This window comes from Sebastes fasciatus, chromosome 14, assembly GCF_043250625.1.
Source record: "Sebastes fasciatus isolate fSebFas1 chromosome 14, fSebFas1.pri, whole genome shotgun sequence".
Lineage (NCBI taxonomy): Eukaryota > Metazoa > Chordata > Actinopteri > Perciformes > Sebastidae > Sebastes > Sebastes fasciatus.
The window spans coordinates 32,821,084-32,833,810 of record NC_133808.1 but is presented as its reverse complement, the minus strand read 5'-3'; the positions used below and the strand labels follow the sequence as shown (position 1 = coordinate 32,833,810).

Genomic DNA, 12,727 nt, shown 5'->3' with positions numbered 1-12,727 from the left:
TCTTAAGTCGGTAACATTATAGATTCTTATTGTTATGAAAAAGATAAATAAATTTAAATTAAACACGTGATGTCCTCTTTTCTCCAGAAAAACCAAGCCCACCACCGAAGCTGGGTGTGACTGATGTGACCAAGGAGAGTGTGTCTTTGGCCTGGGCCAAACCAGATCACGACGGAGGCAGCAGAATTACCGGGTACCTGTTGGAAGCTCTGGAGAATGGCCAGGAGAAATGGGTTAAGTGTGGTGTGACCAAGTTCGTCCACTTCACAGTGTCTGGTCTGAGGGAGAACGCTGAGTACTTCTTCAGAGTCAGAGCAGAGAACCACGCTGGCTTCAGTGATGTTATCGAAATGCTCACCCCAGTGGTGGTCAAAGACCAGCTCGGTAAGTTACAGATCAGAATGATCAGATTCAACAATGTGATTAGTAAAGACTAAGAAATGCAAACAACAGAATAAACCAACATCCATTACTTGTAATTAGGGATGCACCGATACCACTTTTTTCAGACCGAGTACAAGTACAAGTACTTACATTTTGATACTCGCCGATATCGAATACCGATACGAGTACTTCTCTGTGCCTAAAGACCCTCGTTAACAGCCAGCTGGAGGGTGTGAGCGACACACGGCAGGCTGGGGAGTCCCGCAAACGAGGCGGTGCGCCGCGACCGGCTCTAAGTTGGCTTGGGGCTCGGCCCAAGTAAAAGGCGCCAGGGGTCTGCGGTGATGTCGGCAACCCACCCGACCCGTCTTGAAACACGGACCAAGGAGTCTTACGCTCACCCGAGTCAGAGGGTGCAAGCAAAACCCTGTGGCGCAATGAAAGTGAGAGCCGGCGCGCGCCAGCTGAGGTGGGATCCCGGCCCAGCAGGGTCGGGCGCACCACCGGCCGGGAGGTTGAGCGTGAGGACCCGAAAGATGGTGACGAGAGGTTAATGTCACGCCGCCGTAAAGTAGTATCGGTACCGTTGTATCGGAGCCGTTTTGCGATTACGAGTACATGAGCACAGTATCGGACTGATCGGTGCATCCCTACTTGTAATTATTTCATATAACCAGGAAATAACAAAGTCAAATTAAACAAAGTTACACCCAGTTTCCCTTGCTATAACTCTTTGTTACATTTTTGCTCCAGAACCTCCTGAGATCAACATGAAGGACTTCCCCCACAATACAGTGTATGTTAGAGCCGGCTCCAGCCACAAGTGTGAGATCCCACTGACGGGCCAGCCTATGCCTAAAGTCTCCCTGTGCAAGGACAACGTGCTGCTCAAGTCAACCATGAGGTTCAACTCTGAAGTCACCCCAGACAGCATCAAGATCACTTTGCGCGAGAGCATTGCCGGAGACTCGGGACGCTACGACATCACCGCCTCCAACTCCAGTGGAACCACCAAATCCTTTATAAATATTATGGTTCTGGACCGCCCCAGTGCCCCAGTTGGACCCGTGGAGCTGTTTGATGTCTCAGAGGACAGCGTGAGCCTGAATTGGTTCCCACCGGCGTATGAAGGTGGCAGCGCCATCACCAACTACATCATCCAGAAGAGAGAGACCACTACAGCCAACTGGATAGATGTGTCTTCTTCTGTGGCCCGCTGCACCATGAAGATCATGAAGCTGACCACCGGCCTGGAGTACCAGTTCAGAATCAGGGCTGAGAACAGATATGGAATCAGCGAGCACATTGACTCACCAACTGTCGCTGTCAACCTTCCTTATAGTAAGTGTTTTTTGTTTTGCTTCCCTCTTTTATCTATTTTTTCTACTGTTTTTCACGATGTTAACACCCTTCAACTCTGACTCTTACCCTCCAGCTATTCCTGAAGCTCCATCAACTCCAGAGATCAGTGCTGTCACCAGGGAGACCATCACCGTAGCCTGGAAGGAGCCTAAGTCAGACGGCGGCAGCCATGTGTTTGGCTACCATCTCCAGATGAAAGACAGGAACAGCCTCCTTTGGCAGAGAGTCAACAAAATGGTGATCCGCGCTACGCACTTCAAGGTCTCCAACATCAATGCTGGACTTATTTATGAGTTCAAAGTGGCAGCAGAGAACGCTGCTGGAATCAGTGCCTTCAGCCAGGTGTCTGATGCAGTGCTGGCTATTGATGCCTGCGGTGAGTGGAATGTCAAAACCTTTCTGTAAAAGTCAATGAAATCAGCAACATTTATCCTATAATGAGTTCTCACTGTCTGTTCCCTACAGAGCCACCCATCAACTTGCGTATAAATGACATCACCAAGCACTCCATTAGCCTGGTCTGGGAGAAGCCCAACTTCGACGGCGGATCCCCGATCACCGGTTACTTAATTGAGAAGAAAGAGACCGTCGGTGCCAGGTGGTCCAAGACCAACCTCACCAACGTCACGGACACCCGCTACACTGTGACTGGCCTGACCCAGGACGAGACGTACGAGTTCAGAGTAATGGCCAAGAACGCCGTCGGCTCAGTGAGCAACCCGTCCGTGACCGCTGGACCAGCCACATGCGTGGACACCTACGGTGAGTCTCTTTTGGTTTTGGCTTTTGGACAGGATATGGCGTTTTTTGTGAAACTGGAAATCACATTTTGAAATACACTATCACATATGATGGATCAGAATTTGATGCCTGTTTGTTTGGTTTATATATCCAGGTGCCCCAGATATTGAAATACCTCAAGAGTACTTCAGCGAGGTCAAGTACATGGCTGAATCTAACGTGGAGCTCAAGTTTAACATCACAGCCAAACCTGCTCCCACTATTGAGTGGTTTAAGGACGGCAGAGAGCTCGAGCCTACCAACCAGCTCTCTTTCAAACACACATTCGAGTCCACCAGTGTGTTCCTGAAGGACACCACTCGTCTGAATTCTGGAACCTACGAGGTCAAGGTGAAGAACTCCCTGGGATCTTCGTGCGCCATCGTCAGGCTGCTCATTCAAGGTATTCAGATATTATTTTAAAACATGTCAGGGATTTTGCCTTGCATGTTATCTTGTATACAGTAATAGACCCTCACGTTCATGATTGTGTCGTCCCTCTATCCAGACAAGCCAGGCCCCCCCGCCGCAGAGATTCAGTTTAAGAAGGTGACGGCCGACAACATCACCATCATGTGGTCCCCGCCTGCTGATGAGGGTGGTGCCATGGTAACGCATTATATTGTGGAAAAGAGGGAGACCAGGAGGGTCATGTGGTCCATCGTCTCAGAGAAACTGGTCGACTGCATTATCAACGTGCCCAGGCTCATCCAGGGCAACGAGTACATATTCAGAGTCCGTGGAGTCAACAAGTACGGCATCGGAGACCCGCTGGAGTCTGAACCTATAATCGCCAAGAACTCATTTGGTAAGCAAACGGAATAGACTCACCGTCATTCACCACAACTACTGACTCAGTCTAGCCTTCATCTAACCTGATCATTTTGATTTCGTACAGTTGCTCCTAGCGAGCCATCCAAGCCTAAAGTGACAATTATCACCAAGGCCACCATGACAGTGGTTTGGGAAAGACCAGCATTGGATGGAGGCAGTGACCTCGACGGCTACTACCTGGAGAAGAGGGAGAAGAAGAGTCTGCAGTGGTTTAAGGTTTGTTTGCTGACCTATCTTTACAAATTTAGTACCTAAGTGTAGAAGAAGTGGCTTGTTTAAGCATCATAACGTCCATTCTTTTTGGCCAGGTGGTGAAGGGCACCATCAGGGACACTAGACAGAAAGTCACCAACCTGGTGGAGAACAGCGAGTACCAGTACAGAGTTTGTGCCGTCAACAAGGCCGGAGCAGGAAACTACTCCGAGGCTTCTGAGCTCTACAAGGCCTACGACCCTATCGGTATGCTTTTAATTATCACTTAGCATCACCGTGTTATCGTTAAGGTTTTCACATGGAACCACTGACAACAGTCACGCTGTTTTGTCTTCTCCAGATCTGCCCGGTGAGCCATCCAAGCTGTGTGTGGTTGACTCCACGAAGACCTCCATCACCCTCGGCTGGGAGAAGCCCGTCTATGACGGCGGCAGTGAAGTCACTCACTACTTGTTAGAACTGATGAACACAGAGGAAAAGGAATGGGTGACCGTCAACCCTCAGGTCAAGACCTGCGAGTATGTGGTGTCTCACCTCAAACCTGGAACCTATTACTTCTTCAGAGTCTCTGCTGTCAACTGCAAGGGCAAAGGAGAAGACATCAAAATGTACCAGCCTGTGCAAGCCAAAGATATCTTGGGTTTGTATTCATATAGATCCCTCCATGATATTGACACAGGTCACAAGTCTTGTTTATGATGATGATGGTGTATGTCATTATTAATATAATTCATTCCTGTTTGTGCCTTACTTCTCTCCAACAGAGGAGGCCGATTTGGACTTGGACGTTCCCATGACGACCCAGTACACAGCCAGAGCCGGCCGTGACGTGGCAGTGTTTATCCCCCTGAAGGGACGCCCCGCCCCCAACGTCACATGGCGACGTGGCGACCGCAACATCGCCGCCGACAACCGCTACACCATCACGAGCACTGAGCGAGCCACCACACTCCTCATCACCAAGGTCACCCGTGACGACCGCGGCAAGTACCTGCTGGAGATTGAGAACGGCGTGGGAGAACCCAAGATAATCAGCGTTTCCCTGAAGGTCCTGGACAGTCCGGCCGTCTGCCAGAAAATGATGATCAAGAACGTGACGAGAGGAACGCTGACCCTCAGCTGGGAGGCTCCTCTCATCGAGGGCGGTTCCCCCGTCACTCATTACATCGTGGAGAAGAAGGCCTCCACCATGAAGGCCTACACGGTGATCAATGCCGAGTGTGCCAGCACAACTTACAAGGTGACTGGCCTGGAGGAGAACGTAGCGTACTTCTTCCGTGTGTCTGCTGAAAATGAGTACGGCGTGGGCGACACCTGTGAAACCACTGAGCCTGTAAGAGCCACGGAAACTCCCGGAGCTGTGAAAAACCTGGTGATGGCGGACTCTACAAAGACCTCTGTCACCCTGCAGTGGACTAGACCTGACCATGATGGTGGCAGCCACATCAGTGAATACATCATTGAGAAGAGAACCCAGGAAGAGACCAACTGGACTTTGGGAGCGACATGCAAGCGCTTCAGCTGTGAGGTGACGGGACTCAAGGAGAACGCCGTCATGGAATTCAGAGTGTTCGCTAAGAACGAGAAGGGCAACAGCGACTTCTCCCTGATCGGTCCGATCACAGTGATGGACTTCATCATTCCGCCCGAGGCCAGCCTCAGTGACTACCCCAACGGAGAGCTTGCTGTTCGCGTCGGTCAGAAGATCCACATCGAGTTGCCCTTCAAGGGTAAACCAAGACCTGCAATCAGCTGGCTAAAGGACAACTTACCTCTGAAGGAAAGTGAGAACGTTCGCTTCAGGACTACTGACAACAAGACTGCAGTCACAGTCAGAGGAGCCAAGAAGGAGCATTCCGGCCAGTACACCTTGGTTCTGGACAACAGAACCATCAAGAACTACTTTGACATTAATGTAACCACTCTGGGACCCCCCTCAGTGCCCGTTGGACCCATCCGCTTCGATGAGATTCAAGCCCAGAGTATCATCATATCCTGGGATGAGCCGAAGGAGGACGGCGGCGGCGAAATCACCTGCTACAGCGTGGAGAAACGTGAGACATCCCACGCCAACTGGAAGATGGTCTGCTCCAGCGTTCTCAGGGCCAGCTTCAAGATTCCCAACCTGGTCAAGGGATCTCAGTACCAGTTCAGGGTCCGTGCAGAGAACAAGTACGGAGTCAGTGACGCACTCAACTCCTCAGAGATCGTTGCCCAGCACCAGTTCAAACCTCCAGGCCCTCCAGCAAAGCCGGTGGCCTTCAACATCACCTGCGACAGTATGAGCATCAGGTGGGAGGCTCCAGACTTCGACGGAGGATCCCCCATTGTGGGCTATCACGTTGAAAAGAAGGACAGGAACAGCCTCTTGTGGGAGAGGGTGAACTGCATCATCATCACCAACAGAGAGTACAGGATCATCGGTCTCATAGAGGGTCTGGAGTACTCCTTCAGAGTCTACGCTGAGAACAGCGCCGGACTCAGCCCTGTTAGTGAACAGAGCAAACATGCACTCGCCATCTCCCCTGTTGGTAAGTACACGATCTAACTGTGTTGAAGAATAGCTTTGTGCTTATAGAAGCAGTCCAACTCTTTATTTGCGGTCTTACCCAGAAACAGTCAGATAGGAAGATAGATATCAGTTTCATCTTGTTCATCCAGTACAGAACTAGGTCCAGTGCATGTTCAGTGTTGCAAACACTTGAAGCAAAGGTTGATCTGTTTGCTGCTGTATTACTTCAGGAGTTTACAACCAAGCACTCTGGATAAATTGCTTCTTTCTCTTCTCAATTAGATCCACCTGGCAACCCCGTCTGCATCGACGTAACCAGAGACTCGGTCACCCTGCAATGGGAAATCCCCAAGAGGGACGGTGGCAGCAAAATTGTGGGCTACAGTGTGGAGAGGCGCCAAGGTAGAGGCAAATGGCTGCGATGCAACTTCACTGATATCTGCGAGACCCAGTTCACTGTGACCGGTCTGTCCGCTGGAGACAGATTCGAGTTCAGAGTCATTGCCAGGAATGCTGTGGGTACAGTCAGTCCACCATCTAACTCCTCCGGATACATTATGACCAAGGACGAGAGCAGTAAGTATTTTGAAATTTGAAAAAACATGCATAGACAGATTATCATAAATAGTAGGTTTTCTCACATCATTTGTTTGTTCTCTTTGCATCTCCAGTTTCTCCTGAGATCGTGTGGTCTCCAGACCAGGTGCTCACCCTGAGGGCCGGTGAAAATGTGAATCTCAGCTGCAGAATCACCGGACGTCCCGTTCCCCAGGTCGTCTGGTATAAAGACGGCAAAGAGATCGACAAGAGGACCATGTATGACATTGAGATTACCACCGGTATTGGCACCAGCAGTGTTTTTGTTCGTGATGCTGACAGGAACCACCGTGGCATCTACACCATAGAGGCCAAGAACAGCTCCGGTTCCAAGAAAGCTGATGCCAACGTCAGAGTACAAGGTTGGTAAACGCTGCCGATTATGTTTCAATATCTGTATGATACAAACATTTTCAAACCTATTTCTGACCAACCACCTCCACCTTCTGTTTCCCTGCAGATACCCCCGGACCTGTTGAGGGTCCCATCCGTTTCACCGGCATCACGGCCGAGAAGTGCACCGTGTGGTGGAACCCGCCGGAGAACGACGGCTGTTCCGCCCTCACCCACTATGTGGTGGAGAAGAGGGAGACGTCCAGGATCTCCTGGGCCTTGGTCACCTCCAAATGCGAAGCCTGTTCTTACAATGCCACCAACCTCATCAAGGGCAATGAATACCAGTTCAGAATCTCTGCTGTCAACAAGTTTGGTGTCGGCAAATCACTGGACTCTGATCCCATCATCGCACAGATGCAATACAGTAAGTAAAGTCACTCATGGGGATTTTCTGCCTGAAATATCGACCAAATCTTAAAAACTTAACCCAATCTATTGAACTTGAACGTTGACAGAACTTGACATGTTTTCTGCTCTTCCCTTTAGCTGTTCCTGATGCCCCTGGTACCCCAGATGCCACCCATGTGACTGGAACCAGCATCACCATGTGCTGGACCAGGCCAAGGTCGGACGGAGGCAACGAGATCAAACACTACATCCTGGAGAGGAGAGAGAAGAAGAGCCTACGTTGGCTGAAGGTTTCGTCCAAGAGGCCCATCACAGAGCTAAGACACCGCGTCACCAACCTCACTGAGGGCAACGAGTACGAGTTCCGCGTCATGTCTGAAAATGGCGCCGGCATTGGACCGGCCAGCAATACATCCAGGCTTTTCAAATGCAGGGAACCAACCAGTGCTCCCAGTACCCCCACGTTGATCAAGGTAGGATTGCAGGAACACTGAATAGAATCATGAGAGAAGAACCATTCATGTAAAGTTGTTGAGGTCTATGTCAGGGTGATAGATCAGTTACAGTACAGAAGAAACCTAAAAAATAACTTTAATGTAGGAAACCAGAATGTAGAGAAAAGGGAACATTAGAAATTAAACTATAAACTCTTTTCTTGTCAATCAGGTCACAGACTCCACCAAGTCCTCTGTCAGCCTGGAGTGGACCAAGCCAATCTTCGACGGCGGCTTGGAAATCATCGGCTACAATATTGACATGTGCAAGGCCAGTCTGGAGGAGTGGCACAGAGTCAACAAACAGATCTGCATCCACACCAGTTACACAGCCAAGGGCTTAGTGCCCGGAGAACTCTACAAGTTCAGGGTCAGTGCTGTGAACGGATCCGGTGAGGGCGAAGCCTCGGTGTTGCCAAGCGCTGTTCAGGCTCTGGACAGACTTACGTCTCCTGAGATCGAATTAGATGCCAACTTCAAGCAGACTCACACCGTGAAGAATGGCGGCATTGTCACCCTCCAAGTTGCCTTCCGCGGCAAACCAGCTCCTCTCGCCACCTGGTCTAAGGTAGATGGTGACCTGCCCGTCATGGGCGATATCAACACCACAGATTCCTCCTCTACTCTAACCATTGAGGGTTGCACCAGGTACGAAGCCGGCAAATACACCCTGTCCCTGGAGAACAACAGCGGGCGCAAGTCCATCACATTCACCGTCAAAGTGCTGGACACACCTGGACCGCCGGGAGCCATCACCTTCAAAGACGTTATCCGCGGAGCCTTGACAGTTATGTGGGATGCCCCCACTAATGACGGCGGATCCCGAATCCACCACTACATCGTGGACAAGCGCGAGGCCAGCCGCCTGGCCTGGCAGGAGGTCAGCACCAAGAGCTCTCGCCAGATGATCAGGGTAACTGGTCTGGATATTGGTGTGCCATATCTGTTCAGGGTGATTGCCGTAAACCAGTATGGCCAGGGAGAACCTCACGAGATGTCGGAACCCATCATCGCCACAGAAGAACCGGCACCACCCAAGAGACTGGATGTTGTCGACACCACCAACTCAACAGCCTCCCTGGTGTGGCTGAAGCCCGAGCATGACGGAGGCAGCCGCATCAGAGGTTACATCATTGAATTCAGAGCTAAAGGTACTGACCGATGGGTTGTTGGCGGAGAGACCAAATCCCAGAAGATGCTGTTGGAGGGTCTGATTGAGAACACAGAGTATGACTTCAGAGTCAAGGCCAAGAACGATGCTGGAATCAGCGAGCCTCAGGGCACCTTCAGCTCTGTGCTCATTAAGGAGCCTCTCATAGAACCGACTGCTGACCTCAGCAGCATCACCAACCAGCTCATCACCTGCAAGGCCTCCAACACCTTCGCCATCGACATCCCCATCAGCGGCAGACCTGCACCCAAAGTCACCTGGAAGCTGGAGGAGATGAAGCTGAAGGAGACCGACAGAGTCGCCATCAAATCCACAAAGGAGAGCACCACCTTGGTGGTGAAAGACAGCAAGAGAAGCGACAGCGGCAAGTACTACCTGACCCTGGAGAACTCTGCCGGCGTGAAGACGTTCACAGTGACCGTGGTTGTCGTTGGCAGACCGACTCCACCCACAGGCCCCCTGGAAATTTCCGAAGTATCCTCAGAGTCCTGCAGCCTGGCCTGGTCCGAACCAGCTGACGATGGCGGCACTGACATCACCAACTACATCGTGGAAAAACGAGAGTCCGGCTCTGCCTCTTGGCAAGTGGTAAACTCCAGTGTGCAGAGAACCACCATCAAAGTGACTCACCTAACCAAGTACATGGAGTACACCTTCAGAGTGTGCGCTGAGAACAAGTTTGGAGTCAGCAAGTCCACCGAGTCTGCTGCTGTTGTCATTGAACATCCATTTGGTAAGTTCTGCTCAAAAGTAAATGTCCTGTTTTTATACGTATGGATGCCAAAGTTTATTTGTAAATACATTTACAAATTATTCTCGCCTCTACTTCATTTCAACAGTTCCTCCAAGTCCTCCAACTCGTCCAGATGTGGTATCTGTGTCCGCTAACGTCATCAGCATCAAATGGGACTTGCCATATGACGACGGCGGCAGCAAGGTGAGCGGCTACTGGATTGAGAAGAAGGAGAGGAATACGATCCTGTGGGTGAGGGAGAACAAGCTGCCCTGCCTGGAGTGCCATTACAAGGTGTCCAACCTGATCGAGGGCCTGGAGTACCAGTTCAGGGCGTACGCCATGAACATCGCCGGATTCAGCAAGGCCAGCGAGGCTTCCAGGCCTGTGTTGGCGCTAAATCCTGTTGGTGAGGGAAACATTCATGTCTTCAGTATGTAAACTAATGACAGCTTGTTTGTAGGGGTGTAAGAAGGTATTGAAAATATTGAGCATTGCGATATTATGTTTTGTGATACTGTCTTGATTCTCAAAAACACTTAATCAGTTTTTAGGGCCCGAGCACGAAAGTGCCCAACGGCGTTCCTGGCACGAAGTGCGTGGAAACCTATTGTTTTTATAAAGTCTAAAGTTTTGTAAAGTATTCTCGAACATTCCCAAAACTTTACAACGAATTTACAACGACTGGGTTCATGCATGTTTAGCGGGCTCCATAGCGCCCCCTAACGCGTGGAAGGCCTTAGTTGTAACATCCTCCGATATTCACGGAATTTGGTACCCACGTTGCTCTCACCGTTTCAGACATATTTCCGATTGGCTTTCATTTAGCTCCGCCCATCCAGAAGTCGGACATTTTGAATATCTTCTGTTTTTCATGCATTTTATGCAAACCTTTTTTAACTCCTCCCAGAGGGTTTATCGGATTCGTTTCAAACTTCGTTGGTAAAAATACCTGCCCGCCACAGTGGCAGGAAGTGAAAAAAGTTAATTTCAGACCCTGATCGTATCGCCAGATTCTTGCCAATACACAAAAGCGTTTGCTCAACCAAGGCCCCAACAACTGATTATTCAATCAATCTGTTAATCAGTTAATCCTCGCTCAGCTGAAACAGTTAAATCAGCTCATAAAGACCTTAATGAAGCTGTGTGATTAAAGCTGAGCTCCCCCTCTCTCCCTGCTCCAGATCCTCCCGGTAAACCCGAGGTGACGGACATCACCCGCTCCTCCGTGTCCTTGTGCTGGACTGTGCCGTTCAACGACGGCGGCAGCAAGATCGTCGGCTACGTGGTGGAGAGGAAAGTCTACAGCACGGACGAGTGGGACGACAACCGCTGGCTCAAGTGTAACTACACCACCATCGCTGAGAACTACTTCACCGTCACCAACCTGGGAGATGGAGAGACCTTCGAGTACCGCGTCATCGCCAAGAACGCCGCCGGCGTCCACAGCGCACCATCAGAGATCACCGGACCCGTCACATGCAAAGATGAATACTGTAAGTTAGAAAAGTCTAAGGTAAGGTAAGGTATAAAGTTATTGAGATAGAATCTAATCGTCTCTTCTTTGCTGCAGCTCCTCCAAGAGCTGAGCTGGACAGCAAGCTGGTGGGCGAGACCGTCACTGTCGCCGCCGGCTCCGACCTGGTCCTGGACGGCGCCGTGGGCGGTAAACCAGAGCCCACGGTGTACTGGTCGAAGGGCGACAAGATGTTGGAGCTCGGAGAGAAATACTCGCTGACCTACACCGCCACCAGAGCCATGGCCGTTATCAAGAGCTGCGACAGATACGACACGGGCAGATACATCCTGACCGTCAAGAACGCCAGCGGAATCAAGACCGCTGCCGTCAGCGTTAAAGTTCTGGGTGAGCAGCCGAGACAAAACATTAAACACTAAGGCTATAACGTGTCACTCAGTTGACTCTAAGAGATGGTTACTAACAGGAAAGGGGTCTATAAGAAGACATTTAGTAGAGTTACAGTAGGTAGACGTGTCAACGGACTGTCCGATCTGACCGGGTTTCTGTCTTTCAGACACTCCTGGAGCTCCGGCTGATAAGATCCAGATCAGCAGAGTGACGGAGGAGAAGTGCACGGTGTCCTGGAAGATTCCTCTGGAGGACGGCGGAGACATCGTCAGCCATTACATCGTGGAGCGTCGCGAGACCAGCCGGCTCAACTGGGTCATCATGGAGACCGAGTGCAAGACGCTGTCGTGTGTCAGCAGCAGGCTGATCAAGTTCAACGAGTACGTCTTCAGAGTCCGAGGAGTCAACAAGTTTGGACCCGGAGTTCCTCTGGAGTCCGAAGCCATCATCGCCAGGAACGCCTACAGTAAGCTACTACACGTACAGGACGTTTAAAATGTTTAATTGAAGTAATCTAGGCATACAGAGGACGTTCCTGTTAAATGAATTACAAAAAATGAGTAGAAACAGGATGTAGATTTGTTGGTGTGACTCTGACCTGTCCCACCCGTCTTCCTCAGCCATCACAACCCAGCCGGGCACGCCGGAGGTCACGGCGGTGGCTAAGGAGCACGTCGTCATCGAATGGCTTAAGCCCGAGAGCGACGGAGGCAGCGAGATCAAAACCTACCTGGTGGACAAACGAGAGACGAGCAGCACCAGGTGGGAACAACTTCCTGATTAAAAGGACAGATTTTAGTTTTCACTGTCGTCTCGCTCTGTTTCTCACGGTTGTCCTTTTCGTTTCTTCTCTGGACCAGGTGGACTCGGGTGAATAAGAATTACACCATCTACGACACCCGTCTGAAGATCACGGGCCTGCTGGAGGGAAGCGAGTACCAGTTCAGAGTGACGGCGGTAAACGCTGCTGGTGACAGCCAGCCGAGCGACGCCTCGCCCTACATCATCTGCAGAGACCCCACATGTAAGATGTTTC

General features: G+C 50.7%; 1 protein-coding gene across 4 annotated transcripts in view; it reads left to right on the top strand.

The window, feature by feature from the left end:
- Positions 1–12,727, top strand: part of ttn.2 (titin, tandem duplicate 2) — a 235,068-nt gene that overhangs the window by 203,590 nt on the left and 18,751 nt on the right. For all 4 annotated transcript variants that reach the window (XM_074657997.1, XM_074658000.1, XM_074657999.1 and 1 more), the window contains 21 exons: positions 88–384; positions 1,138–1,725; positions 1,820–2,122; positions 2,212–2,508; positions 2,642–2,929; positions 3,035–3,334; positions 3,425–3,576; positions 3,669–3,819; positions 3,914–4,213; positions 4,338–6,104; positions 6,368–6,661; positions 6,757–7,044; positions 7,143–7,442; positions 7,565–7,899; positions 8,093–9,824; positions 9,931–10,233; positions 11,009–11,320; positions 11,398–11,688; positions 11,858–12,157; positions 12,312–12,453; positions 12,552–12,715. In XM_074657997.1, coding sequence (XP_074514098.1) covers positions 88–384; positions 1,138–1,725; positions 1,820–2,122; positions 2,212–2,508; positions 2,642–2,929; positions 3,035–3,334; positions 3,425–3,576; positions 3,669–3,819; positions 3,914–4,213; positions 4,338–6,104; positions 6,368–6,661; positions 6,757–7,044; positions 7,143–7,442; positions 7,565–7,899; positions 8,093–9,824; positions 9,931–10,233; positions 11,009–11,320; positions 11,398–11,688; positions 11,858–12,157; positions 12,312–12,453; positions 12,552–12,715 — 8,904 coding nt within the window. The remainder of the gene's footprint in view (positions 1–87; positions 385–1,137; positions 1,726–1,819; positions 2,123–2,211; positions 2,509–2,641; positions 2,930–3,034; positions 3,335–3,424; positions 3,577–3,668; positions 3,820–3,913; positions 4,214–4,337; positions 6,105–6,367; positions 6,662–6,756; positions 7,045–7,142; positions 7,443–7,564; positions 7,900–8,092; positions 9,825–9,930; positions 10,234–11,008; positions 11,321–11,397; positions 11,689–11,857; positions 12,158–12,311; positions 12,454–12,551; positions 12,716–12,727) is intronic.